This window comes from Recurvomyces mirabilis (assembly GCF_035927965.1).
Source record: "Recurvomyces mirabilis strain CCFEE 5264 chromosome Unknown scaffold_8, whole genome shotgun sequence".
NCBI classification, from domain to species: Eukaryota; Fungi; Ascomycota; class Dothideomycetes; order Mycosphaerellales; family Teratosphaeriaceae; genus Recurvomyces; species Recurvomyces mirabilis.
This window is the reverse complement of record NW_027041942.1, coordinates 371,443-396,337: the sequence shown is the minus strand read 5'-3', so window position 1 is coordinate 396,337 and position 24,895 is coordinate 371,443. Positions and strand designations below refer to the sequence as shown.

Here is a 24,895-nt window from a genome sequence, read left to right as displayed (position 1 = left end):
CGTACGCAAAGGCAGGAGGTGTGTATCGATACTGTCGAATAATTGTACAACTAGCTGTAAGATTGTGTACTCTACAAAGCATTCTGCTCAATATACCGCTGCATGCTATCGAATTGCGTCTTGCCAGTCGAGATAAGGTAGCGGATATGACCCAGATCATGGACGAACTTGTTTCGCTCGAACTCGCCTCGAGCGAAGGTTCTGAGTTCTGATCTTGTCGAGGACTGTGGCAGCTCTGTCCTAAGTCAGCTTGACACTGCTGTACGAGGCGGTTTGTTAGGTACACACTGTGAATCGTCCTTGTGATGTTGCGGAAGAGTACTAAGGCACGTCCTCTTTGCACGAACTATGTATGTGATCAGCCACAATCACCAAGAAATCGTCACTATGCTCATACTCACATGCTCGAGTGTCAACAGTGGTCCTTTTCCCTTCAAGTCTTTGCCAGAGGAGATGGTGGCGTATAGTCTGGAGACTGATCTCATGGCATGCTGCAGCGACCACGTTCGCACCATGCTACCTTCTCATTACACTGGGAACGTCCAACCTCCAACTTTTGCTCTTGATGCTGCCTTCTGATCAATAAGGTAATTGGTGCAGTCTTGAGAGGAAGCTCGATGATGTGAAGTCGTCGGATGAACTCGGAAAGATTCGGCCGATGAAAGGCGCGTTTTGTCGCGTCGTCTGTCAGGCCTGAGATAAATACATCTAATCACCTGTAGACGATGGCAAAGCGTAGACAAGAAGAAGCACCGAAGGCAGAAGTCACAGGGTCACCAAATCATGACAGCAACAGGCCAAGCAAGAAGCAGAAAGCGGGCGAAAAAGAACTAATCAAATCCTTGAACGCCCTCCAAGTGGCGGGACTAGAAGGACAACATTTCGACCCAGCATGGCTACACTACGTACCACAGCCACGCACTATCGCACAACCAATTTTAAGCCCACACCCCGAACAGCGATCATATACCATCACCCTTATATCCGCCTCTCAATTGCTCACCTCCGAAGTAACAGCCTGCTTCGACGTCATATCGTCCACCAGCAAGACCGACTATGAGAACAGTACCTTCGGCTGGCATCCCAAGCGCAAGCTGAAGGAGATGCGAGAGAACGAAATGCGATATCTCCTCGTCCGATCGCAAGCACCATCTTCTGCTGCCTCAACCACATCACCTCCCACGACCAACCAGGAAACGGCAGCTAGAACTGAACCAATCGAAGCTTTCGTCTCCTTCATGGCAACCCACGACTCCGACCCTCCAGTCCCGGTCTTATACATCTATGAGATCCACCTTCTGCCCCACCTTCGGAAGATAGGTCTGGGTGCACATCTCATGCACATTGTTGAGAGCGTGGCCGAAAGCATGGGAGTGCGGAAAGTGATGCTGACCTGTTTCCTCTCCAATGAAAAAGCGTTGGCCTTCTACAAGCGAAGGGGTTATGTCAAAGATATATGCAGTCCCGGACCACGGAAGACAAGAGGTCGGGTCGTAGAGCCGGATTACGTGATTATGAGTCGAGACGTCCCTTCAGCGAAGAAGACAGAAGACGAAGACCAGGCATGAAATCCATGCCATCAATTCTCAGTCTTACAGCCTCACCTATCCTCAAGCCTTCGCGCCCCCCTTCTCGATCTTCCTTCTCTTTCCCCTCAACTTCTCCGTCTCCTCATCCTTGCGGGCATTAGAATAAACCATCTTCTCAAACATCTTCCTCTTTCGCCTCGACATCATCATTTTCCTCCTCTCCACATCCTCCTCTGCCTCTCTCTCGGCACGGGTCCTGACATCCTTCTTCGCTTGTCGCGCCTGCTTTTTCTTCTCACCTTCATCGCTGGTTTTGATAATTTGGCCTTTAGCTTCCGCCTCTAGTTCGAGCTGGTGTTCGCGGGCTTCGCGCGTGGCGTGGTCGGTTTCTGGTGCTTCGCCTTCATCATCGGAAAGACCGTCCCAGTCGTCGTCCGCGGCGCCAGGTGCTGCATCTTCGTCGTCTTCGGAGTCGTCTGAGGCAGCGAGCTCGACATCCATGCCTTCGTCTGCTTCAAGCTCTTCTTCTACCTCTCTAGCCTCATCGTCACCTCTGACACCTTCAACTTCCTCGCCATCACCAGCAGCCTCCAGCGCCTCATCCGCCTCGGCCTCATCATCTGAAGCCTCTTCCTCTTCGCCTGCGGTAGCCTGATCCGCCAAAGATAGAGTTGGATCATAGTCGCCTTTCTTCGGCTTGACCCACGGACTGAGATGAGGTGGCAGCGTGGCACCAGGCGCGTACAAATCAGGCCGTTGGAGCTGACCAGCATTTATCGTGTCCCAGATCCATTGTGGCTGCACGTATATTCTACCAGGTACACGGTGATTGCTCGTTCTTGTGGGAGCGGCATCTTCATCGGCTTCACCGTCCGTTAAAGGTGGCGAGGGTAGCGGTATGTCCGGCCTATCCACGACTTGATGTGTGATGCGCTTGTCGTCCTCGGGGCAGTATGCGCCGGGCTCACCTAGTGATGTATCCCAACCTACGCGCTTGCAGCCGAAGGACTTGAGGATGAATTCGAGTGGATGTCGTGGTGTTTCGCGGGACAGGAAGAATGTGAAGGCCTCGAATAGCTGGCCGGCACTCTCGGCATCGGCGGTCGAAGATGGTTGTAGAAGTGCGTCTGCTGAAGGATCAAGCGAAGCGAATTGGTCGAGAGCTGTCGATGCATTCGTCTCCTCTGCCTTCTGGATCACTTCTCTCTCCACATCCTCCGTGTCCGGTCCAGACAATGCGAGCATCTTGTCGGCCTCAGCCTGCGCCTTTGCGTTGGTGTCCGTGTCCATGATCTCGCCCGCTATGACTTCTTCCTTACCATCCGCCTGCCCTTCGAGATGGAAAGCCGCAAGCTCAGCTCCCTGCTCTTCCGACTGCGCATCCAACCTCGGAGGGTACACCAACCCGATGCCTGTATACAGTCTGAAATTTATGAAGCCGAGAAGAGTGGTGTAAAAGTCCACGAACGTGCCCATGATCCTGAAGTCAATGTCGCCAGCAGTTCTCTGCACGAATTTGTACGGAACAAGCCATAGTATATCCTGGCCTTGGATCGTAGCTTGATAGTAGATACCCTTGATACTGAGAAAAGACTTCCGGAGAGTATGTGTTCGAATGAGGTAGTGCTCGAACTCCAGGGTCAGTCGCTGACACTTGGCGATCGTCTTTGCAGGTACTTCTGAGGTGGAAGGGAGGTTGGCGAAAAGGAAGAGCATGGACAGCGCATCGTCGAGGTCTCGCAGGGCATCCACAAAAGTCGGGTAGCGTTCTTTGATAATATGGTCCAGTCGTATCCGCGGCGTCAGATTTCTCTCCAATCGTGCAGCATCACTGACTTCATTTCGGCCCAATGCCTTACTGATCTTCTTTGCAAGTGCTTTTTGATCTCGAAACTTGTTCAGCAGCGGTTCGTGGAGGAGATATTGTATGTCCTTGGTGTAGTAGAAGGTCGTGCTCGGCGTCGATGATTTTGAGGCGCGCTTCTTGCTGCGAGGTTCTCGTGGGTAGATGCCCTTGAAGATGCACAGTCGTCGGAAGTCTTGTAGTGAAATCTGAAGTTTCCGCACAGCTTGTGAGCGAGTGATGTAGTTCTTGGCGTTACCACTCGTGCCCTTCTTCTTGATTTTACCCATCTTGACAGAGACGTGGTGTTATTGGAAGTGGAAGTTAATGCTTCTTGCGACCGCTTCTCTTCTCTGCAAGCAAAAAGTTGTCGATCTTCGTCGCCAAGATTTCATCCCCGGCTAGATCCGCTGATTACCTTATGTACGTTACAAGGATGCCTCGTCTCGGTGTTCGAAACGTTCCGTCCTGGCTCCTCGAGCACGATCACAGTTGTCCAATATGGGTGCGATGCGAGCATAATTATGGGCTACTCGAGCCATGACTTCATTACGCAAGGTCTACGATGACCATCCCAAAACGGTCGTCTTCGCCTCTGGCGCCCTGATCAGGATCCTGGCAGCCTTGGTCTTCCCACGACTACCGGATCTTTTGACACTGAGACCCGAGATCTCGACTCCTGTGAATAGCTTCAAGCGATGTATGTGCGGATCAACTGGACACTTGATTCGTTTTACTGATATATCTCCTACGATAGTACAAGAAGGCTTGTTCTTACACGAGCGAGGACTCGATCCGTACGATGGCGGCATATTCCACCAAGTGAGTCTCGCCCTGTCATCGCCACATACAGTGTTCTAATGAGGATCAGGCACCGCTACTCCTATCGCTATTTTCACTAGTCCCAAATCCATCCTCCTGGATAGGCCGACTCATCAGCATAGTGCTATATACCGGCCTGGATTTACTAAGCGCCGACTGTCTCTACTCGATCGCAGACTCCGGGGCTGGATACAAAACCAGACTGTTCACTTCGCCTCGCAGTGATCGAGTATGGAAGCCCATTTCAGTGGCGGCGGCCTACCTGTTCAACCCCTACACCTTGCTCGCGTGCCTAGGACGACCGACAAGTGTGTTCACGACTACTTTAATCCTGCTTAGCATAAGTCATGCATGCCAGAGGCAGACTGTGACAGCAGCATTCGCACTGGCTATGGCTAGCTACAACAGCTTTCATCCAATCCTTCTGCTACCGCCCGTCGGACTCCTCTGCTACGACAGACTATGCATAAACAGCAGCAATAGCCAACCATTCACTACCAATGGTGACACGTCTTTCGCACCTCAAAACGGCATCAAAATCTCCACCGACCAACGGAACCACCCCCAGCCTCTCCCCTTCGCCCTGAAATTCACAACAACCTTCACCGTCTTCCTAACCTTCCTCCTCCTACTTTCCCGCCTCATCCTCCCCTCCTGGAACTTCCTTCCCGCCGTTTATCTCACACCTCTGACACTCCCGGACTTGACACCCAACCCAGGGCTCTGGTGGTACTTCTTCATCGAAATGTTCGACGCCTTCAGAAGCTTCTTCTTGGGCGTGTTCGCGCTCCATATGCTATCCTACAGCGTGCCATTCTGTCTTCGGTTTCAGAAACAACCGCTGGTAGCTGTGGTGCTCATGATGGGTGTTGTGGCGATCTTCGAGCCATATGCCAATGCTGGGACGGCAGGGGCGTGGTTGAGCTCATTGGGGTTGGTTGGGCACTTATTCGAAGGCGAGTACCACGTCCTTCTTATTTCCTATGGTCCTATTAACGTCGCTCTAGTCTCATCCGCATACCGGTACACTTTCCCGGCTTTGGCCGCGCTGCTGTACAGCACGTTCTTGGGTCCGGCATTCCATCATTTATGGATATATGCTGGGTCCGGAAACGCCAATTTCTTCTACGCCATCACGCTGGTGTGGAGCTTGGCACTGCTGATCATCCTTACGGACACGGTATACTCGGCATTGAGAGATGAATGGGAGGCAGAAAGGCCCGAAGGCAAGGGCAAGGATGTTGGGCAAATATGAATGTTAAGTTACGGGTTGCAATGCGTAAGCTCTACCAGAGCAGGTTCTCTGTTCATATTGCCCGACCGCATGTTCCGTTCACCGCGGCTCATGTATCGAAATGATCGATCGTGCCATTGTGTTTCACTCCAACTTAAATGTAGTCAGGGAGCAGCTTGATGCTCTCTCAGCGCCTTCGCGTGCCTCCGCGAAGCGTTCTGTCGCAGATCCGGGAAGGATATTCACGACACCCAGTATTCAGGCAATGGAAGCGAAGCCGGAGAGTTTCAGTATCGTTCAACGCTGTTGCAAATATGATCTCGACCTGTCTTGGCTCAAGCTAGACTACATATGACGTTCCCATCTCGCAGTGAGAACATGAAGCACTAGCGATTGCCTGATTCAGACAGCCTCGACCCATCATTGCAAACAGTAAGTGCTAGAGCACATGTATCATCCTTCCTACCGCCTCACACACCAGTCCTTGCGATCAAGCTAGCACTCTAGTAACGCTTGCCCTCACGGAGAACATCGCTGTACTCCTCAAGTGGGGAACGGTTGAGCTTGCGCTCAGCCCACAAGTTGGGAGTCAAGAAGGCGTAGGTGTTGGTGATGGCGACGAAGGTAGCCTTGAGGGTGTTCTCGAGGGTCTTGGTCGAGCCGGAGGAGGCGGTGTAGATGTCATTGACACCAGCCAACTGCAACAGGCGCTTGACGGCCGGGGAGGCGACCAGACCAGTACCACGCGGGGCAGGGATGAGCTGGAACTTGTTAGTAGCTGAAGACGTGATAGATGGGATGGCATAGCTTACCCTGACGGTGACGGAACCACACTTGCCGCTCTCCTTGACGGGAATGGAGTGGGGCTCACCGAGGTTGGTACCCCAGTAACCACGACGGATAGGAACAACAGAGAGCTTAGCGATGATGATAGCTGCGCGGATGGCAGTCGCGACTTCCTTGGAGGTCTTGATGCCGAGCCCGATGTGGCCCTCACCATCACCGATGACCACAATGGCCTTGAAGCGGGTACGCTGACCAGCACGAGTCTGCTTCTGAACAGGCTTGATCTGTGGAATACGTCAGTCATCCATGCTACACCATGTCCATACTCCGCCATTGCAATGTCTGACCTTCATAACCTCATCCTTAAGCTTAGGCAGGAAGAAATCCACGATCTGATACTCCTTGATAGGAAGCGAATGCAGATAAATCTCCTCCATGCTCTTAATCTTGCCAGCCTTCACGAGACGACCGAGCTTGGTGACGGGCTGCCACTCCTTCTCGTCGCTCTTTGCGCCACGACCGCGTCCACGGCCACGACCACGTCCACGATCACCACGGCCGCGATCCCCACCGCCACGATCGCCGCGCGAGCCGAAACCACCACCAGCGCCGCCACGAGGAGCACCTGCGTCAGCCATTGTGTTGTATTTGGGTGAGTGTGAGGGTGTGCGAGAGTATTTGCGAGAATGGGAGCTCTGAAGTATTCGAGGGTTGACAATTCTTGGGTGGGGGAACAGGAATCTTGGCGTGGGCGCGGACCAGTTCCGCGCAAGAGTGCACGGACTATACCAGAAAGTGAAAGTGGAACTGTAAGAAATGAGAAGAGTCGCTCACTCGGCAATCGTACGGGCCGCCCGCTATCTACATTACAGTCTGGTTCTCGCTTGTACTCCAACATCACATCGTGCCTATCGGCTGACCCTACCGCCGTATCCACTCTAGCCTCGAATTCTTCCAGCCAAGCTACCGCGAACCTGGCTTGGGTCCTTTTGTGGGTAGCATATACTGCCGCCCATGGCCGTGAGCAAGAGAAGCCACGCTTGTCCTCCGTCATGTTTTATTATTCCTTGCAGATCGATGGATAGTCGTGGTTCTTAGTAGCTTTGCGGGTATCGGCTGGCAGGCTAGAAACAATGTCAGCTCAACGCCTTGCATCCAGCACTGTTGTGTCAGACTTACCGGACTATTCAAATCATTCTGTCTCCTCGTCCTGCCCTTCTTGATGTGCGACTTCAAAGCCGAACTATCCAAAGGCTTCAACAACTCAAAAGAACAAAGCAACTCTCCACTAACACTCATCACCGCTCCCCAATTGTCAAACTCCCCGCAATAGTTCGGTGCCGAGAAGACTGTGACCAGAACCCGATCACTAAAGAACTCATACCCATCCTCCACAACCATGTGCGCGCGACACACAAGGTCAAAATCGTGTTTCTGCAGAAACTCCATGATTACCTTCTTGCTGAAGCAGTAACTAACGCCTCTCTCATTTGCCTCCCAGTCCGAGTCCATATCCGCCGGATCGGACCAGAGTAGATCATTCAACAAGCCGTAGTCAGGCACATCAGTCGGTCTCGCAATGTTCCTGATGTCGTCCATATGGCTCAAGCTGGGAGACAAGCCCCCATGCACGCAGAAGATCTTCCCGGCTACTATCGCGGCAATTGGAAGCGTGTTGAAGGTATCGACGAAAGTTTTCCAGACCTTGACGTTACAGCGGCGTTTGCACTCGTCGTAAAAGCCGTAGACGCGGGTGACGTTGGCGCATTCGTGGTTACCTCGTAGGAGGAAGAAGTTTTCGGGAAAGCGGAGTTTGTAGCAGAGAAGGAGGAGGATGGTCTCGAGGGATTGTTTGCCGCGGTCTACATAGTCGCCGAGGAAAAGGTAGTTGCTGTTGGGTGGGAAGCCGCACATCTCGAACATGCGGATTAGATCGGTATACTGACCGTGCACATCTCCCACAATCTTAACGGGTGGGGAGAGCTCGAGTAGTGCAGGTTGGGAGAGAAAGAGCTCACGTGCTGCAGTGCAAACAGCAGTAATTTCGGCGTTCTTCAAGCACACCGTCTTCGTGACCTTCCCGGCATATCCAGCATCGATAAGTCGCTTGATCATCTCGTCCAGGTCTCCAGGCTTGAGCGCACCGATTTCCATAGAACCAGGTGAGGTAGAGCCACCGCCTTCAGCAATTGCCAGCGCAGCAGCTGCGCCTTGAGCGGATGCAGCTACCGGAGCATTCTTCTTAACCAAGATTGACTCCATCGGCTCCTTGTTCGCCTGCGGCTGCATCTGCCCTGTTAGCGGACCTTCGGAAACCGCATCAACTTCTCCACTCCTCTGCGCCTCTTTCAGGTTACCGTGTCCACCTCCCACGCCCGGCGACATCGTCGGCGAAGGTGGTGGTTGCGCCGCTTCATCATCAACCTCGCCCTTGCTCGACACAGGCGCAAGTCGTGGGGTAGAATCACTGGCCAAGCTTCCTCGCCGCGAACCAAATTTGGTGGAAGAGCTCGTCTCTGTCTTGTCAAGACTCGTGGTAGATCCTCCTGCTAGACCAGAAGAAGATCCTCGTGGACTGTCTGAAGAAGACTTGCCGCCGGGGATCTTCGTCCGCAGGGCTGTTCTGAAGGAACGCATTGATTCCTTAGTTTCTGATTTGCTGAAAGAGGGGTAAGAATCAAGATTTGGGCCAGAACCGGTAGGTGTTTGAGATCCACTGCTCTTTCCTTCCTTTGATGGCTGGTTGCCCATGTTCTGCTCACCAATAGAGCTCCGTTTATCTCCGCCCCTTCACGTGTGCTGTTGAGCAGGCGTGATGGTATGTTTTATGTGCTGTGGCTGTGTGTGGTGTGCGTCGGGTCAGGGAGGCTTCAGCAGTCTTGCCAAGTATGCAAGACAATGTATCTCTGCGGAAGCGCCTAGCGATGCTTTGGCATGGATGCTGTTATGGCCTGCTCCGCCAGGAAGGTATTGAAGCGCTGGTGGAGGGTCCTGATGGTCCAGTCTGCGTGCCAGCGTGTGGATTGTGTATTTGTCGGCTTGGGTGTGTTTCAATACCGGTGGCAGTGGTTATCGTACGGGGAAACGTGTTATGGTTCGGACTTTGGCAGGAGCCGAGTGTTTAGTGGTTCGTCAGCCTGGAGGTAGGCGCGGATTAGCGAGGCTTCTTGGTGCTAGGCCGCAATCACCCGAGCACAGCAGCAGGCAGCAATCGGTGGCCAGTGGGACGAGGTCCTGTCAAGTTATACTGCCACGTCTTTGTTGTCGCTTTCTCGAGTTGGGGCTCTGCATAGGTTGGACGATCATCAACAAGGAGTGACGAAACGCGCTCAAGATGACTGATGCAAGAGCAGTGTGGGGGGCAGCAATCGGCTGGTCCCGCGCCCAGCCTTGAGCATTAATGGGCATGAACACGATCACAAATACCTGTCAAGCAGATATATTGTCTGGCTGTACGACGGCACTATTGAGGTTATGTGATGGTCTTCTTTCGTCATCCCTTGCCCCCACGAGCACTCCAGCCATGCAGACTCCTGCGCATACCCAAGGTCTTCCTCTGAGGTGCCACCCTCTGCATTGACGTAGTGTGAAGTGTCGTGGCCGGTCGGGCATGGCCATAGTTCTCCGTATCCTCCTCCTCGAAGGGTAGCATGGTAGCTGATGACGAGATCTCAGCGTCTTCTGGCCGAGGCGGAAAATTGGACAGGAACATATACCCTGCAGCTGGTACTGAGTGTTCTGTCGATATGACAGACTTTTGTCGCAGCAAAGGTGCCGTTCGGACCTTGTGCTGAAGCAGGTTTTGCCGCTCAAGCTCGACCTCTGGCCTTATAGTCCTCACATTATCCACTTCTTGCAGTGCTTGCCGTGAACGCTTGAACCCCGGTGGCATGTCTGATGCATTTACAGCGGCGGTCGATTCCAGGGACGTCGTGCTGGACGTCTGTTTCGAAAGTGCCGGCTTTCCAAAGAAGCTCGCAATAGTCCCTTGCCCTTCCATCTGGCGTTTCCGTCCCTTCGGCTTCTCGGTCTCCAGCATCTTCGCCTGCTGCGCTCGTCTGTCCATTTGGGCAAGTGTCAATTCCTCCTTGGCTTCCTCATACTTTATCTTCAGACTGGTAAAGCCCGGAGCTGCAGCCGCGGTGGCACCAGGGAAGTCAGACAGTTGTTGCATAGTGATACTAGCCGACGAGAAAACAGCTGCTGGCCGTGTAGCTTGTCCACCTGAATTGCCATAATCCCACTTCGCTAGCTCTGCCAGAGGCAGCTCGCCAGTAACTGGCCAATGATTATCCTCGTCCGTGTCCAGACCTTTCTTGCATTCCGCGAGCTTAGCTGGAGTAGGACGCTCTCGTCGCAAGGTGATAGCCAGACCAGTCACTTCTGTCATGGCTATACTAGGTCCATGTTCCTCGAAGAAAGAGCTCACTCCTGATTGCGCGAGAAATGTGGAGAGCACAGCTTCTTCACGTTGTGAGTTCCTTTGTGGTGAGCTGAGAAACAGCACGGCTTGTGCTCTGGTCATGCCGACGTATAGCAGTCGCCGCTCTTCGTCATGATCTTCTGCCCTGCTATGAGGTATCGAGCCATCGTAGCAAGCCGGTATAAAGACGACTGGCCACTCCAATCCTTTCGCAGCGTGGATCGTCGAGATGGTAAGCTGTTGCGCCTGCTCGCCATCTTTTTCTGCCTTTTCTGCCGAAGACGCTGTGAGTGCAATATTGGCAAGAAAGAAGGATAGGGCATCATCTTTTGCAGAAACGGCGACTTGTTCCAAGTCATCTATATCAGGCAGAGTACTTTCTTCGATCAGAGACTGCAGCCGAGCCGGATCCGACGCTTCTGTGGCCTGCGCCAGCAGCTCTTCAACATTGGACCAGCGAGTCTCGTGGTCCTCTTTGTAGTGCTCGGACAGGTACTTTTCAAAGCTCAGCTTTTTGATGACAAGAGTGAGAATGTCGACGACAGGTACGGGCCCATCGGCGGCTGCCTCAATCTTCTTACGACCACCAAGGACTATGCCCACGAACTTTCTAAGTCCTAGCATTGCTGGCTCGTTGATCTTCGCCCTGCTTCTACGCCTCCCCTGTGCAACAGCTTCGACATGACTCCATAATGTGCTGCCTTTAATCCTCGCTTCCTCCGCAAGGGCCTTGACCGTGGCTTCCCCAACGCGACGTGCGGGAACATTGATGATGCGCTCCAGAGCCTCGCTGTTGCCGGGTGTGTCGATGACACGCAAGTAGTCCAGTAGCAGCTTGATCTCGACGCGGTCATAGAACCTTGCTCCACCTACCATGCGGTATGGTACCCCAGCTTGACCCAGTGCTGTCTCGATCACTCTCGATAGCGCAGCAGACCGTAATAGCACTGCAAAGTCACTTTTTTGCAGCATGTTACCTGTCAACGCTTGTAGACGCTTCACTTCGGACACAAGCCACTCGGCTTCTGCTTGAGCATGTGGCAGCTTGCGCAATATCGGTCGTAGACCAAAAGTGTGCGTCGCCTGCAGCTTCTTCGCTGGTCGTGATTCATCTTGCTCGATAATGTGCTGGGCAGCGTGAAGAATTGCACCGGACGACCGATAGTTTTCTTCTAGATTAATGGTCAAGGTGTCTGGCCAACCCTCTTTCATCCGCGATAAATTCTTGATCTCAGCCGAGCGGAAACCGTAGATGCTTTGATCCGGGTCGCCCACGATAGTGATCACGTTTCGTTCTTGGGCGAAGAGACTCATCAAGTCGTACTGGATGGTGTTCGTATCCTGGAATTCATCGATGAGAAGTGCTTGAACATTCTTCACGCACTCTCGCTTTGTGCGTAGCAGCACGCAGCAACGCAGAAGGAGATCATCGTAATCTAGAAGGTTTGACGCGTCGAGCATAGCTTGGTACTCTTGGTAGATCTGTGAGAACTCCTGTTGCTCGGCGTTCTTTCGTGTGCGAGCGAACTCCTCGGCATCGATGCCTTTGGCCTTCTGAGAAGAGATCTTGCTGCGTGCTTGGTTCGCATCCATGGAGAGCTCATTTTGCTTGACGATCCTCTTGACAATCGCTCGACTGTCGGCAGTATCTGCCAAGCCGAAGTCTTTTTGCAGTCCAATATGGGTGCCATACTGCTTTAGATATCTGAGAGCAATGGAGTGGAATGTGCCTAGCTTCAGCTGCTTCGCACACTCATCACCAACAAATCCTCGGATGCGCTCCTTCATCTCGCTGGCCGCCTTGACCGTGAACGTACACACGATGATATTCCATGGCTGCAGTTGTCGGTGTGCGAGCAGATATGCTACGCGGGCGGTAAGAGTCTTGGTCTTGCCAGATCCTGGTGGTGCGAGCACTTGGACGACATTCGCCTCAGAAGTTACTGCTTCTCGCTGAGCACGATTGAGACCTTTCAAGATATCGCTGGCCATGAAGTGTGTATTGAAGGAAGCACTGATGTGTCGCTATGAACGCGAGAACGCGTGTGCTCGAAAAGGAAAGGTCGATTAAACGCGGAAAGCACGCGTTGCTACATCGCCAAACTTGCAGACCACATCTCCTTCATTTCTCAACCATCATCTGTCCTCATCGAGCTATGCTGTTGACTACCATGGCCATACCACAACTCATACGTCCGGGCCCTTCTTCAGAAGAAACATTGCTGACTGCCCATAATTCGTGCCGTCTTTGATCTGGTCCTGCGCAACACTGATCACCTCATCGTCGTCTAAAAGCCACCAGGTGTTGTTGACTCGACGAAGAATGGTATAGTGTCCTCGTTGTGGCGTCGTCCCGTCATGCATGATCACTGCATCCAGCCGATATCGATGACCATCAACTCGAAGGTCGTCCTTGGGCGAAAAATCAATCGCCGCCTCGCTCTTCAGGACACGCTTTCTCTTCTGATCGAAGGACAGACGATCAACTTTGACCACTAATTCCTGTGGCGCCCTCACGGCTGTTGTCTCCCGTCTGATGGTGCTAGTCTTGCAACCAGTGCATAAGCGGTCGCTTTCACTCTTCAGCGAGGTTTCAATCAACGTTTGCAGGCCCGAAGACTCCTCGTCCGCCTGCAGTGGGACACTGACGGGATGATAATTGCTTCTACTCATCTCTGGAGTCATCTTATAACCGCAGTCACCTTATAACCGCAGTCACTTTGGCAGATGTCGCGCGTCTCAGTCTCCAGCTCGAACAGTGCATTTACACCAGCTGCATTATGCGCCAAAGGATCCACTTGCAGAGCATTCATGATGGTAGTGAAGTACTCATGACAGTCTTCTTGGCTGTCGCCACTCATCTTCTCGCGCAAGTGACGTTCTTGTTCAGGGCCACCAAAAGCAAGCACGTTCTGTAAGAGGTAAGGGCAAGCCGCCGCATCCTTGCTGGCTGTCTTCATATCCTGCAGAAGCAGACGAAGGTGCTTTGTAACGCTGACCTTACTTCTCTCACCAGCCGCAGCAGAGCTTTTCACCTTAGTCCGAAGCTTTTCGCGCTCGTCCTTGAGCTGTCTCGTGGACAGACGACTCGACTTGCCGCATCTCCGCAACGATGCAGTAGTCATCTCGAATGTCTCAACAATGCTCGGACGACCAAATAGAGTATCCAGATTCTGGTCATGCGTCGCCGCCCCTATAGTCTGGATGACGACGTTCGAGAAACAGGCCAGTTTGTGGTTGGTGAGGCCCATCGGCTGATAAAACTCGTGCTTGGCCCTCTTCCGGGCTTCCATCTCCCCGTCACACGTATCGACTGCTCTACGCTTCGCTTTGGGCTTTGCAACCGGCTCGCATGGCTCCCCAGCTGGCGCATTGGACTTCAGCCTTTTAGATTTGACTTCCGTGTCGAGATCTTTGTCGGCTTTACACTTGCCATGGCTTTGTGACCCTGCTGGCGCTGGCTTACCGGTAGCTGGCGTATTGCTATTCGGCTCCTTGAGAAATTCTGGCTTTCCAGGTTCGACACCAGCTGCTACTCTGGCCTCTCTCAGGGCAGCTTCAGCTTTGTTGGTCCTCGACACCCATTTGCGCTCGAGTCCCTTGCTCAAGCCATCTGCAAACTTCTCTCTCAGCCTATGAAGGCTCCGCTTGCTGTCTTCAAACTCCTTCTTGAGCTTGCGCAGCACTTTGCTGGGTTTCTTGCCGACCGCAGGCATGTCGAGCGAAATCCCGGGTGTTGATGTAACTTGTGGATGATATGCTGCGGTCAGAGTGGCGAGGACGGACGAGAACACGAGTGGCGTTGATGATGGTAGAAGGCGCGAGGACGATCACCCCCGAGGATTGCTGCTTTTGAGTCTTTCGGCTCTGGAGCGACAATTGAGATTCCGATGTGGCTTTTCTTACTATTGACGAACCTCACAAATCGTGGTTTCCTGTTGGAGGCCCTAATACTCTCCAAGAGCTTCTGATGATGATTCTTCGCCACGAGGGATAACAGCAGTAACAAAAGGAACTGCCTAAAGCATGCACCTCCATCAACAGAGTGCTATCAAGTTTGGTAACATTTGATCATTCACACGCCTGTTCGTGCGTAAAACCGGCGCATATATGCATCAATGAAGCCGAATATGCATCACCTCAGTGACGACCACTACGCAATCGAGAACAAAGGGCTGCCAGTCTATAGTCAAGGACCGAACAGCTACAACAGCTCTGCTTATCCCCGAATTGTCTACAGCCCTCACGGGTACGATCCAAAGCCCGTTCAGCTTACCGAGTTGCAATCACCGGTAGGCAGTCCGCATAGCGGAGCGACGGAAAAGCCTGCGCGTTAGGAGCCATATCGGGTTGAACTTTTGGGATCGAGAGCAAACGAGGGAAAGGCAGCGACTTCCCAGACTTTGTGAGGTTGTAATGCAAAGTGTGTTATTATGAGAGCTCATTTGACGTATATGTTTGAACGCCTCTTGTGGCGGAAGTTCGCCACTTGCATACTGCTAGCAGTGTGTATAGCATCTCTAAGAGTTCAATCGTACCTATACAGGCATTCGAGTGTTGAAACTCAAGTCTAGGCTCGACTGCAGCAATACTGTAGGTCGTAAGATCTCGAAAATGGAAAAGTGGTGACGACTCAAGTCCGTTGATTCGCGCTGTGGCTGTCGTCTACAGCCAGAGTCTGGACTGATACCTTCATTCACCTAGCACCTACACAGTCACCCTGTCTCTATCGTGGCTCAGAGTCGATGCTTACGATGCCACCTCCAAAGATCAGAAGGATGCGTCGTTCGGCAGCAGAGATATAGATCCAAACACCACCATCAAGATTGGAAACATGCGTGCGATAGGATTCCTCGCCTCGCGTTTCGATTGTCCACGAAAGAGGCTGTGAATCGGAGGCGTGAAAACCGAGTATACTTGGTCCCATGAGAGGGGTAACATCACCAGCAACCAAACTCAGACCCGACTCTGGTATACCGACACCCTGAGAGTAGGGATAATTGTTGGAGCTGAGAGGTCCGAGCCAGGTGAACCTACTGCCAGACATGTGCAGTCACACTGTGTGTTGGTAACATTGGCGGGCTCCTGTATTCCAAAGAAGCAGATGGCGTCAATGATGTTCCTTGGTGATGTTGACACATGGAGTCCAATAGTGATAAAGACTTAGACGCTCGGAGGTATACTGTCAAGTAGCCATTGACGGAGGAAAAAGTTGTCAAGATCACTCGAAGACGTGTCTCACAGCTTCGCAGTAGTAGGAGACTCCGTGGACTCCTGAAGTCTTGAATATATGCAAGATTGGCTCCCAAGTAAATTTGCCGTGCTAGGAGGTATGCGGTAACATGTCATGGGTGCGAACCTATTCGACTTGCTCCGGGTTTTCTTGATTCCTGAATTGCCAGTTCGAGGAACCTGCACCCTGCAGCGGACCGGCCCATGGCGCAGGCGCAGGAACCGAGCTTGCCCCTCCAGGCATTGGATTTGTGCCACCTTTCACTGCTGCACACTATCAACGTGAACAGACACCAAGACCAAGCAACACCATGAGATTCTCTTCGATAACAGCGGCGCTGGCGCTGCTCCTGGCTGGCGCTTCCGCTCTTGACAAGCCTTTGAACATCGAGGTCACTCACAAAGTCGAGTGCGAGAGGCAGACCAAGAGAGGTCAGTCAAACGGCGACGATGATATATTGGCGGCGCCGTTAACAACAACTAGGCGACAAAGTCGATGTCCACTACAGGGGTACTCTCGAATCTGACGGCAGTGAATTCGACGCTTCGTACAACCGAGGCACTCCACTTTCCTTCCATGTCGGCAAAGGGCAAGTCATCAAGGGTTGGGACGAGGGTCTGCTAGACATGTGTCCTGGCGAGAAGAGGAAGCTTACGATCCAGCCTGACTGGGGATACGGCTCGAGAGGCATGGGTCCCATTCCTGCGAACAGTGTGTTGATCTTCGAGACGGAGCTTGTCAGCATTGCGGGTGTGAAGAAGGATGAGTTGTAGATCTGGCCCCCAATTGACAGGCAACTCAATCCAGACAGCTTGTGGCTTGGGACTGCTCTCAGATTGAACTTCATATTCACCAATTACATGCGGACATGAATTTCGACTGCTGACTGCACAACATAGAGATGCTTCCAGCACGAATCTGCCTGGAAAAGCTCTCTCCTACTGTAGTCGTTTCATCTTCACAATGTCTATCCCCAATATCGATGGAAGATGCGCGGGCTCATGATACGGATTCACATTATTGGTTCAATCTTTTCTTGATTCACCAGGCCGGGAGATCATTAGTGCAAGCTTAGTACAACGACAGATCTGTACACACTTTACAGGACCAGTATCATCCACACTCCGTCTCTTCACTGGTCAAGACTTTGGTACTCCAGCCCTTCATACATGATCCCCACAATCCTCCTCTCGATCTTCCTCAGCGGCGGGTACGCTTTATGTCCACAACCATACATGATCGCCTTACTCGGCCTCGGCGCACGACTGCCTGTGAAAGCCGCATGCTGAGCCTTCTCCAGCTGAACCTCGAGGTCTTTATTGCGAAGTTGTAGCTTCAGATCACCGTTTTCGTTCCGAACTTCTAGGCGCTCGATCTCGCCGCGGAGCATGGCGATGGTGTGTTTGTCTTCGTTATTGTCCTGCTTAGGCGAAGACTTGGGTGCCGGACTATCTTCCTTCTTAGTGGCTTGTGGCTCCTTGCTGCTCTTGGACGCTGCGGCCTCTCGTTGTGCAACTTCTTCTTCCCTCCTCTTCACATCAGCTGCTTGGTCTTCTGCAGCCTTTGCTTTCTTCTCAAGCTCATCTGTCTTCTTCTGAAGAGCCGCCTCTCTCGCCTCGAGTTCCTTGGCTTTCTGCTCAACTTCACTAGCTTTCTTCTCACTAGCTGCTGTGTCGGCCGCGCTCTTACCCGCCGCCTCTCCAATGGGGTTAAAGTTAGCAGCATTCTCAGAGTCAATCAGGTACCAAGTCAACCAGAACTCCAAGTGTGGCTATCCAGGCAATCAGTGAAAGCCCCAACAATGGATTCAGCAGCGATACTCACAACCCTGCCACAAGTGTTAATTTGAAACCATCAACACACAGACATGGGTTCACACTATCGTTACTTACCATTGCCACATATGGACGAGGTTGTTATCCCTATACACGCCCTCGTAGTCGTTGAGGTACGACTTCCCAACCGAACAGACATTACTTCGGATCGCACAGCTGCCGGGTATGTTTCCACGCTCTAGCGTCCACCATTGCTTCTCACCAAGACCGATCTTGGCTCCGGAAAGCACCTGTGGGATTTCGTTGCGGAGGTACTGTCCACTTGAGCAGCTCTTGAAAGCTACGACATTGGCATCGTCCTCTGAGGCCTCAATAGTCCAGTATTGTTTGTCGGAGGGACTTGGCAAGCAATCGAGGACTCCGTTGGGTGTGTTGGTTAGACACTTTCCACCTCCGACGGTAACGATGAAGAACTTCTTCTGGGCTTGCTCTTGCTTCTCGGACGACATGATTGTGATGGTGATTGATGAAAGCTAGCTGGTGAAGGGCGCGAATATGTATCGTTGGGAAGGGAAATTGTGGAAGACTACCTACCCTTCAGCGTCTTATGACCGACTGTCATAATGATTTGACATTATTGAGAACCCTCGGTGGTAGCGCAACGCTCTTGCATTGTTCAAAAGCATGCGACAGCGACGACAATCAATGATTCGATAGTAAAAGACCCGCTTCTTTGACAAGTTCTTGCCTTGGAAGTCGGCGAATCCAACGAAACGACTTTGACAGCCGTCGATCGCGTCCCGAACCGGGCCATCGCAAGGGGGTCCCGTCTGACGCTCATCCGCATTGATCGGCCACTTTGGTGAAGTTTAAAACCAGCCTCCTGCCAGACACGACGGCTCTTCTCACTCTCATCTTAAAATGATCGCCAGTAAACCATCCCCTTTTTGTATCCTAACCACCATTACAGTGTACACCACAGTCGTGAGATCCGACCGGACCAGTCTTTGTGGATCGCCATGCGTGCCACTGCCTTTGTATCCACATAAGTTCCCTGTCAATACCGTGCTTAGCCCACGGCGCGAAGCTTCGAGAGCGGCACAGCGTCATGAACCATAAAGGCATTGTCGCAGAGGATCGCACCTACATGTGGAGTGGAATGCCTATGGCCATATAGGACCTGAAGGAAGTCGAATCGATCTCTTCCTATCGTATAGCGGTCGAGAGGTCCTTGGTTTCAGACCCAAGACCGTCGCACGACCACAAGTACCGTAACCCACCGCACGCCAGGCGTAACCACGAGACCATGGCGGGCTACACGACGACGCCGCCCGTCAACCACAGACTTCACACCACCATCCAATGGCGATGAAACGGACACACGATCGATCTGCTACAATACGATAATCGAGTACTATCCGTCGCAGGTCCGTGAATTCGTGAAAATCTCGTTCCCTCATGCGCTGGACTCCTCATCGCTCTCCCCACCACTATTGACAACCTCGATCGCCACTCCACCCTCGACCCCACCTTCCAAATCCACATCCACATCCCCCGATTCATCCTCGCCACTCTCCACATCCTCCTCATCGAAACGGGCGAAATCATCACCCTCTCCATCATCCTCAGCCAAATCACTGTCCTCCTCCTCCTCCTCCTCATCCTGCCCCTCAGCAAGCCCATTAACAACCTCATTCACCCTTCCCAACCCCCTTGCCCCTTGCCCCACAAGCTCCAAAACATCCCTCTTCCGCTTCCCATGCGTAATCCCCAACATCTCATCCCTGCCCATCCCCTCACGATCACCGTCCGTCGCAGCCTCCGCACCGTCAGCCGCCGTCGAGTCACCAACAACCCCATCCCCCATGGAAAGACCAGCAGGCGGCGGAATGAACCAAGGAATCTTCCCCCGCAAGAAATCATTCAACACCATCTTCGCCACCCCATCCATATCCGCCTCGCCGCCCTTCAACAACCTCCCACCTTTCCTCGCAAGGAGTTCCAAGAACCGCACAGCCTCCTTGACTTTCACCTTGTCGCTCCCCGCGGTCCCCACCATCTGCTCCACCTCATTGACCTCGACACCTTCTTCATCCCTCCACCATCCCGTAACTCCATATGTACGTTCGAGGTACTTTCTTCTACACACCGCCAAGACGGCTGGAACATATTGTGCCGGGTTGGAAACATTCTCCACGCGCACTACGCCTCGTAAGAGGACTTCGGTATCATCAAGGCCCTAACCAAACGCATTAGCCTCCACACCACCATTCACAAACAAAAGCAAAAGGCAAAAAGAAGAAGAAGAAGAAGAAGAAGACGAACCACACGACGCCGAAGCAGAAGAAGAAGAAGAGAGACTCACCATCTCCGGCGGCACAATGCCGGGACAATCAATCAAATAAATCCGCTTCATCAGCGTGATATACTGCCACACCTTCGTCTCCCCCGGTATGGGCGCCGTCTTACACACTTTCTTCGCTCGCAACGTATTAATAATACTCGACTTCCCCGTATTGGGGTACCCGATGAAGCCGACGGAGATTTGTTTGCGGGCGGAGTGTAAGGTGGAGAATTGGCGGAGAAGAGTGATGAGGGTGCCTTTGCCGAAGGAGTTGGTGAGGGAGGCGTGGAAGGCGAGGGTTGGGTGGGAGAGGGAGAGGTGGTGGACCCATTTGGACTGTGAAGATCATCAGATTAGCATTGGCGTTGCTGCATTCTTCCGCGTTGCTGATTTCTGTGTGTGTGTGTGTGTGTATGCCATGGGCATGGGCCGTTGTGTATGTATGTCCACATAACTAAGCTCTCCTTCAGACTGTATATCTGCCCTCGATCAGTAGACTCCCGTAGGGAAGTCACACCAGGGCATTCAAGATCGCTACTCGAACGGGACGATTATGAGGCAGACTCAAGTGATCATATCATAACGACAGAGGATCGAGGTGGAGCGCCGTGTAAGATAATCTGCCACGGCCGTAACAGGTCCTTCTCCATTGATTTGTTTGCCTAAAAAAGCAAAAGGGCGAGGATCTTGACTGGGCTGTGGTGGGTGATGGAAATGTGAGGGGTGGTGTGCAAGAAGAGAGGGAAGGGAAGGGTGGGTGCGGACTCACAGCAACGCTCGTGGGAACCAAATCGCACTTGTTCAGCAAAAACAACAGATGCTTATGCGGCGCCTCCTCCCGAATATACTTCTCCACGCTCCGGCACCTCGTCCCCAACGGATCCCGTGCATCCAGGACATGAATCACCACGTCGCTCGAGTCAATGACTTTATAAAGTTCATTCCAGATCCGCTTGCTCTGGCCCTTGGAGAAAATGGCTTCCTTCGCCGTCGTGAGTTCGCCAGAGACCAGATCCGCCACCTCGCCCACAGGAACGTCATCAGTACCACCCTGTTGCAAAGCCGCCGCCTCGGCCAACTTCTCCGAATAGCTCTCCTGCTCCTGACTCGTTGCCGCGGCAAAATCTCCCAGACTACTAACCGCCAATCTCGGCCTCTTCCTCTGTGCCTTAGGTCCAAACACTTCCCCGAACCCCTCCGTCTCCAACCGCATCTTAGCCCGATGCTGCACCACCCCATCCTTCCTCTCCTTTGCCTTGCCATCGTCGATCAACGACATGGGGAGTTTATTCCGCTTCAACAGATAACTATACGGATCCTTCTGCTGGGCCTCCACGGCGTCTCTAAAACTCCCCAGGGCTTCTTGACTAATGACTCGTGTATTGGTGAACCATTTCCGATGCGGTTCTATTCTCGCCTGCGGTTTGTCTCTGCTCTGGAAGGAGGCGGCTTTGGTGATTTTGCCCGAGGCGTTGCGTTCGGCCCGCCCTTCTTTGAAGGTGTTGAGGGATTTGACCCGTTTGGCGGAGCGGTAGAAGTTTTCGCCTTTGGTGTGCACGTTGCCCATGCCGTCGGATTTGCTGTCGACGCCTTGCCGCGTGCGGCGGGAGGCTTCTTTTTTGCCGGTACCCATGTTTGCGGTGGCGGTGGTGTGATCGTGTTTGGCGGTGGTATGTGGAGAATGTAGTGGGTAGAAAAAGTTCAAGCTCGTGATATCGGAAATTCAAGCATGACTAAGCACGAGCTCTCCCGAACTCTCCGCAAAGAGACATTGGATATTACTGAGCATCTCATCGATCACGAGACCATAGCAACAAACCACGCACAATGCCTCCACGAATACCTCCACGAATACCATCATCGGCATTCAAATGCCCGCACTGCCGCACCTTCACCACCACCTCACGACAAGCCCAACTCGGCCCGGAACACCCGTCGTACATCGCTATCCCCACCCCACCACAGCAAAATCTCCCCTACCGACCCTTTATCAAAGGCCGGCTTCCCGTGCCTCGAGATGTCTTCGCCGGCGCAGAAGGAAGGGATAAAGCTTCCGATGACTTTCTCGATCCAGCCACCAAAGCACCGTCGCGTGAACTTCGCGCCAAGCCCGGCAGCAGAGAGGAATGGAAAGGGAAAATGAGTGAGATGCGGCGACGGAACCTACGGGAAGGTCTAGTCAGTCTGAAAGCGAGGAAAGGGCGGGTGGAGGAAGGGAGGAGAATCCGAAATGAACGCAACGCCAAGGAAAGACAAGAAGCCGTGATGAAGCCCGAACGCCCCGACGACCTCCTCACCACCCCATCGCACGGCCTGGATCTCGCAGCCCTAACCTCCGCCTTCGAAGGCCCGGGTATTCGTCTCGATCCCTCCCGCTCCATCCGCCTGGCCACCAGTCGAGAAACCCACTCCGCAACCACAGCCCTTGCCCGCTCCACCCGAGCCACCCACCTCAATACCCTGCTCTCCCACGCTCGCACCTTCATCGTCACGCCCGCGCAACTCGATGCCGCGGTGGAAGAGGCGTTCGGGAGTGAAGCCAGGCCGACGGTGTTTAAGAGTAATTTGGGGGCGGCGGATGATAGGGCGGTGAGTGTGTGGGAGGCGGGGCTGCCGGATCGGGTGCAGGATTTGTTGAATAGGGAGATGGGGGTTGGGGGGCGGACGGCTATGGAGGTTGCGGGGGGGAATGTGGGGAGGGCGGAGGAGAGGGTGGGGAGGTTGGTTGAGGTTGTTACCGGGGGAAAGGGGGCGGGTGGGGAGGCTTGATGGAGTCTTCGTCATTCAATCATCCGTCATTGTATTGTCTGTATAGCGTGTTCGGTGGGTGAGCAGACCTCACTGTACGATTCAGCAGTCTTCACTTCTGCTCTGTAGCAATATCAGCTTGAGGTCGCTTGATCGGTGCAAAGCCAACTGCCAGAACGAGACACAATTCCGAAATTCATTTGTTCCTCATCTCCAAGCACTGGAGAGGAAATATCAACAAGCACGCAACAAAACTGCCTCTCGGATAGCAGCCGTGGATCATCCCACATCGACGTCTGAGAAAACAATTCCGACCATGGCGGCCATGACCAGCAGCGACATCGAAAGCACAGCTCACCAAGAGCTGAGACAAGAGATCGGCCAGGTGATCAAGCCCTTCCAACTCAACCGCAAGAAAAAGCCTCCCTTCGCCATCCCCGAGCTCATAGTCATAGCCCTAATCACGAGCAACACCAACTCGATCGACTCCGCCACCATCCTAGAGCACATCCTCCGCAGATTCGCCTACTACAGCGACAAGACCTTCTCCAGCTACGCCAAAGGCCACGCACAATACAACCAAGAAGACGACGGCAAAACCAGCCAGACGCGCTCCGTCCTTCCGGGCTTCCACGAAGCTTTCAACGACTGGGCGATGCCCATCCGCTACAGCGAGTCCACCTCCCCAGTGCACTACGACCCCCACGAGGAGACGATGGACGCCATGACAATCCTACCAGCCCGCGCCCGATGCTTCCTGCGCAAGTGGCTAGAACCTGAAAGAAGAGGAAGATTCCCTTTCCTGGACCTGCCGCCCGAACTGCGCAACAGGACCTACGACCTCCTCTTCACCTTCTCCACCACAGGCCTCCGTCTCTGGCCCACCCGATCCTCCCTGGCCGTGCATCTCCTCGAACGTGAAACAGACGCCGATGGTGCGGCGAATAAGACGTGGCGGCGCGACGTGGGGAGCCAGGAGACGTATTTCCCGTCGGACTTCCACGCCTTCGACCTCCCCACCACGGACCTTTTGGCCCTGCTCCGCGTAAACCGACAGATTTCTGTGGAGGCAGGGCCGTGCTTTTGGGGTGCGAATCGCTTCTTCTTCGCCTGTACGGGGGATTTTGCGCAGTTCATTCTCAGGACTTCCGCGGAGAGGATGAGGTGGTTTCGCGACGTGCATATTGTGGTTTCGCGGCCGAGCATTGAGGAGGCGGGGACGTTTGCGACTGCTATGGCGGCTTGGGCGGATGTGCCGGGGTCTATGGCTGGGAGGTGGGGGTTGGAGTCTGAGAAAGGGAGGTGGTTGGATATGTCCAAGGGGGAGAGGGAGCGGGCGGGGAGGAAGACGAAGTTCACGAGGTTCGAGCAGCTTCCGGGGTTGAGGGATTTGGTGCGTGCGGTGGCGAAGGTGCAGGAGCTGGTGTTGGAGGGCGAGAATGAGGAGTTGATTGAGTGGATACGGGTTGAGGTTGAGAGGGCTCGTGGTGGTGGTCGGGATGTGTCTGCGACGAAGAAGACGGGCCCTGGTGTCAACGCTGCAGGCAGAGGTAAGAGGGATGGCAATTCGCTGGCAAAGACGGCTGGGGATGTGAAGACGGCGGATGCGAAGGTGTGAGTTGAGACATGGGAAGCGGAATAGGGGACGGCGTTACTTAGTCACAACATTGGCGGTTTTATGGCACGTGTGTTACCGTCCCGGGTTTGGGATAGACCCACCCACAGGACACTCAGGGGTGAAAGCATTATCCCTCGCGTCATGCATCTTACTTGATTCTGGTTCTGAGTCTCCAAAAGCACTGCTGGCTTACTCTTGCTACTGCTATTCACATCCATACGAGACTATCGAGCCGCGCCGCCCTAGTTACGGAGACGAATCTCTGTCCTGCGTATGGAGGATGCAGCATCTGATGAGTGAAATTTTGCAGGACTTCGATATTGCAGCAGAAATATACTCGTGAGGGAGAGGCGAAGGCGACATCGTTGCCCAGGAGGAGCCAAGTATGGCTGAGATGCTCACACTCTGGATTGAGTGAATAGACTCGTGACGGAGTGACGACATTACCTGGCTGCAGATGTAAGTGAATGCTCGGCTAGCTCCACACACAAGTCTGTGATGAGGAGGCTGTTGCCTAGCGTCGTTCGCACCTGCCGTATA

General features: G+C 53.4%; 12 protein-coding genes across 12 annotated transcripts; 4 read left to right on the top strand and 8 right to left on the bottom strand.

Moving 5' to 3' along the window:
* Positions 1-71: 71 nt before the first annotated feature.
* Positions 72-485, bottom strand: LTS14_003776 (uncharacterized protein; the record flags this gene model as incomplete). The annotated part of the gene is made up of 2 exons (XM_064836479.1): positions 72-224; positions 402-485. The coding sequence occupies 2 exons, from the start codon at positions 483-485 to the stop codon at positions 72-74; spliced, it is 237 nt and encodes a 78-aa protein (XP_064695870.1).
* Positions 486-725: 240 nt separating this feature from the next.
* LTS14_003775 (uncharacterized protein) lies at positions 726-1,568 on the top strand (the record flags this gene model as incomplete). The annotated part of the gene is made up of 1 exon (XM_064836478.1): positions 726-1,568. The coding sequence occupies one exon, from the start codon at positions 726-728 to the stop codon at positions 1,566-1,568; it is 843 nt and encodes a 280-aa protein (XP_064695869.1).
* Positions 1,569-1,610: 42 nt separating this feature from the next.
* NOP7 (mRNA-binding ribosome synthesis protein nop7) lies at positions 1,611-3,662 on the bottom strand (the record flags this gene model as incomplete). The annotated part of the gene is made up of 1 exon (XM_064836477.1): positions 1,611-3,662. The coding sequence occupies one exon, from the start codon at positions 3,660-3,662 to the stop codon at positions 1,611-1,613; it is 2,052 nt and encodes a 683-aa protein (XP_064695868.1).
* Positions 3,663-3,912: 250 nt separating this feature from the next.
* LTS14_003773 (uncharacterized protein) lies at positions 3,913-5,449 on the top strand (the record flags this gene model as incomplete). Its single annotated transcript, XM_064836476.1, has 3 exons — positions 3,913-4,072; positions 4,130-4,194; positions 4,244-5,449. The coding sequence occupies 3 exons, from the start codon at positions 3,913-3,915 to the stop codon at positions 5,447-5,449; spliced, it is 1,431 nt and encodes a 476-aa protein (XP_064695867.1).
* A 482-nt stretch (positions 5,450-5,931) lies between these two features.
* On the bottom strand, positions 5,932-6,852 carry RPS2 (40S ribosomal protein; the record flags this gene model as incomplete). Its single annotated transcript, XM_064836475.1, has 3 exons — positions 5,932-6,189; positions 6,241-6,498; positions 6,562-6,852. 3 exons carry the CDS (start codon positions 6,850-6,852, stop codon positions 5,932-5,934), a joined length of 807 nt encoding a protein of 268 aa, XP_064695866.1.
* Positions 6,853-7,308: 456 nt separating this feature from the next.
* On the bottom strand, positions 7,309-8,965 carry pzh1 (serine/threonine protein phosphatase Pzh1; the record flags this gene model as incomplete). Its single annotated transcript, XM_064836474.1, has 2 exons — positions 7,309-7,338; positions 7,394-8,965. The coding sequence occupies 2 exons, from the start codon at positions 8,963-8,965 to the stop codon at positions 7,309-7,311; spliced, it is 1,602 nt and encodes a 533-aa protein (XP_064695865.1).
* A 742-nt stretch (positions 8,966-9,707) lies between these two features.
* srs2_2 (ATP-dependent DNA helicase srs2) lies at positions 9,708-12,629 on the bottom strand (the record flags this gene model as incomplete). Its single annotated transcript, XM_064836473.1, has 1 exon — positions 9,708-12,629. The coding sequence occupies one exon, from the start codon at positions 12,627-12,629 to the stop codon at positions 9,708-9,710; it is 2,922 nt and encodes a 973-aa protein (XP_064695864.1).
* A 195-nt stretch (positions 12,630-12,824) lies between these two features.
* On the bottom strand, positions 12,825-14,353 carry srs2_1 (ATP-dependent DNA helicase srs2; the record flags this gene model as incomplete). Its single annotated transcript, XM_064836472.1, has 2 exons — positions 12,825-13,268; positions 13,340-14,353. The coding sequence occupies 2 exons, from the start codon at positions 14,351-14,353 to the stop codon at positions 12,825-12,827; spliced, it is 1,458 nt and encodes a 485-aa protein (XP_064695863.1).
* Positions 14,354-16,180: 1,827 nt separating this feature from the next.
* Positions 16,181-16,643, top strand: FPR2 (Peptidyl-prolyl cis-trans isomerase fpr2; the record flags this gene model as incomplete). Its single annotated transcript, XM_064836471.1, has 2 exons — positions 16,181-16,301; positions 16,354-16,643. The coding sequence occupies 2 exons, from the start codon at positions 16,181-16,183 to the stop codon at positions 16,641-16,643; spliced, it is 411 nt and encodes a 136-aa protein (XP_064695862.1).
* Positions 16,644-17,002: 359 nt separating this feature from the next.
* LTS14_003767 (uncharacterized protein) lies at positions 17,003-18,154 on the bottom strand (the record flags this gene model as incomplete). The annotated part of the gene is made up of 3 exons (XM_064836470.1): positions 17,003-17,641; positions 17,671-17,698; positions 17,763-18,154. 3 exons carry the CDS (start codon positions 18,152-18,154, stop codon positions 17,003-17,005), a joined length of 1,059 nt encoding a protein of 352 aa, XP_064695861.1.
* A 947-nt stretch (positions 18,155-19,101) lies between these two features.
* Positions 19,102-21,622, bottom strand: NOG2 (GTPase required for pre-60S ribosomal subunit nuclear export and maturation; the record flags this gene model as incomplete). Its single annotated transcript, XM_064836469.1, has 3 exons — positions 19,102-19,884; positions 20,011-20,325; positions 20,759-21,622. 3 exons carry the CDS (start codon positions 21,620-21,622, stop codon positions 19,102-19,104), a joined length of 1,962 nt encoding a protein of 653 aa, XP_064695860.1.
* A 194-nt stretch (positions 21,623-21,816) lies between these two features.
* Positions 21,817-24,355, top strand: LTS14_003765 (uncharacterized protein; the record flags this gene model as incomplete). Its single annotated transcript, XM_064836468.1, has 2 exons — positions 21,817-22,709; positions 22,867-24,355. The coding sequence occupies 2 exons, from the start codon at positions 21,817-21,819 to the stop codon at positions 24,353-24,355; spliced, it is 2,382 nt and encodes a 793-aa protein (XP_064695859.1).
* Between the last annotated feature and the right edge of the window lie 540 nt (positions 24,356-24,895).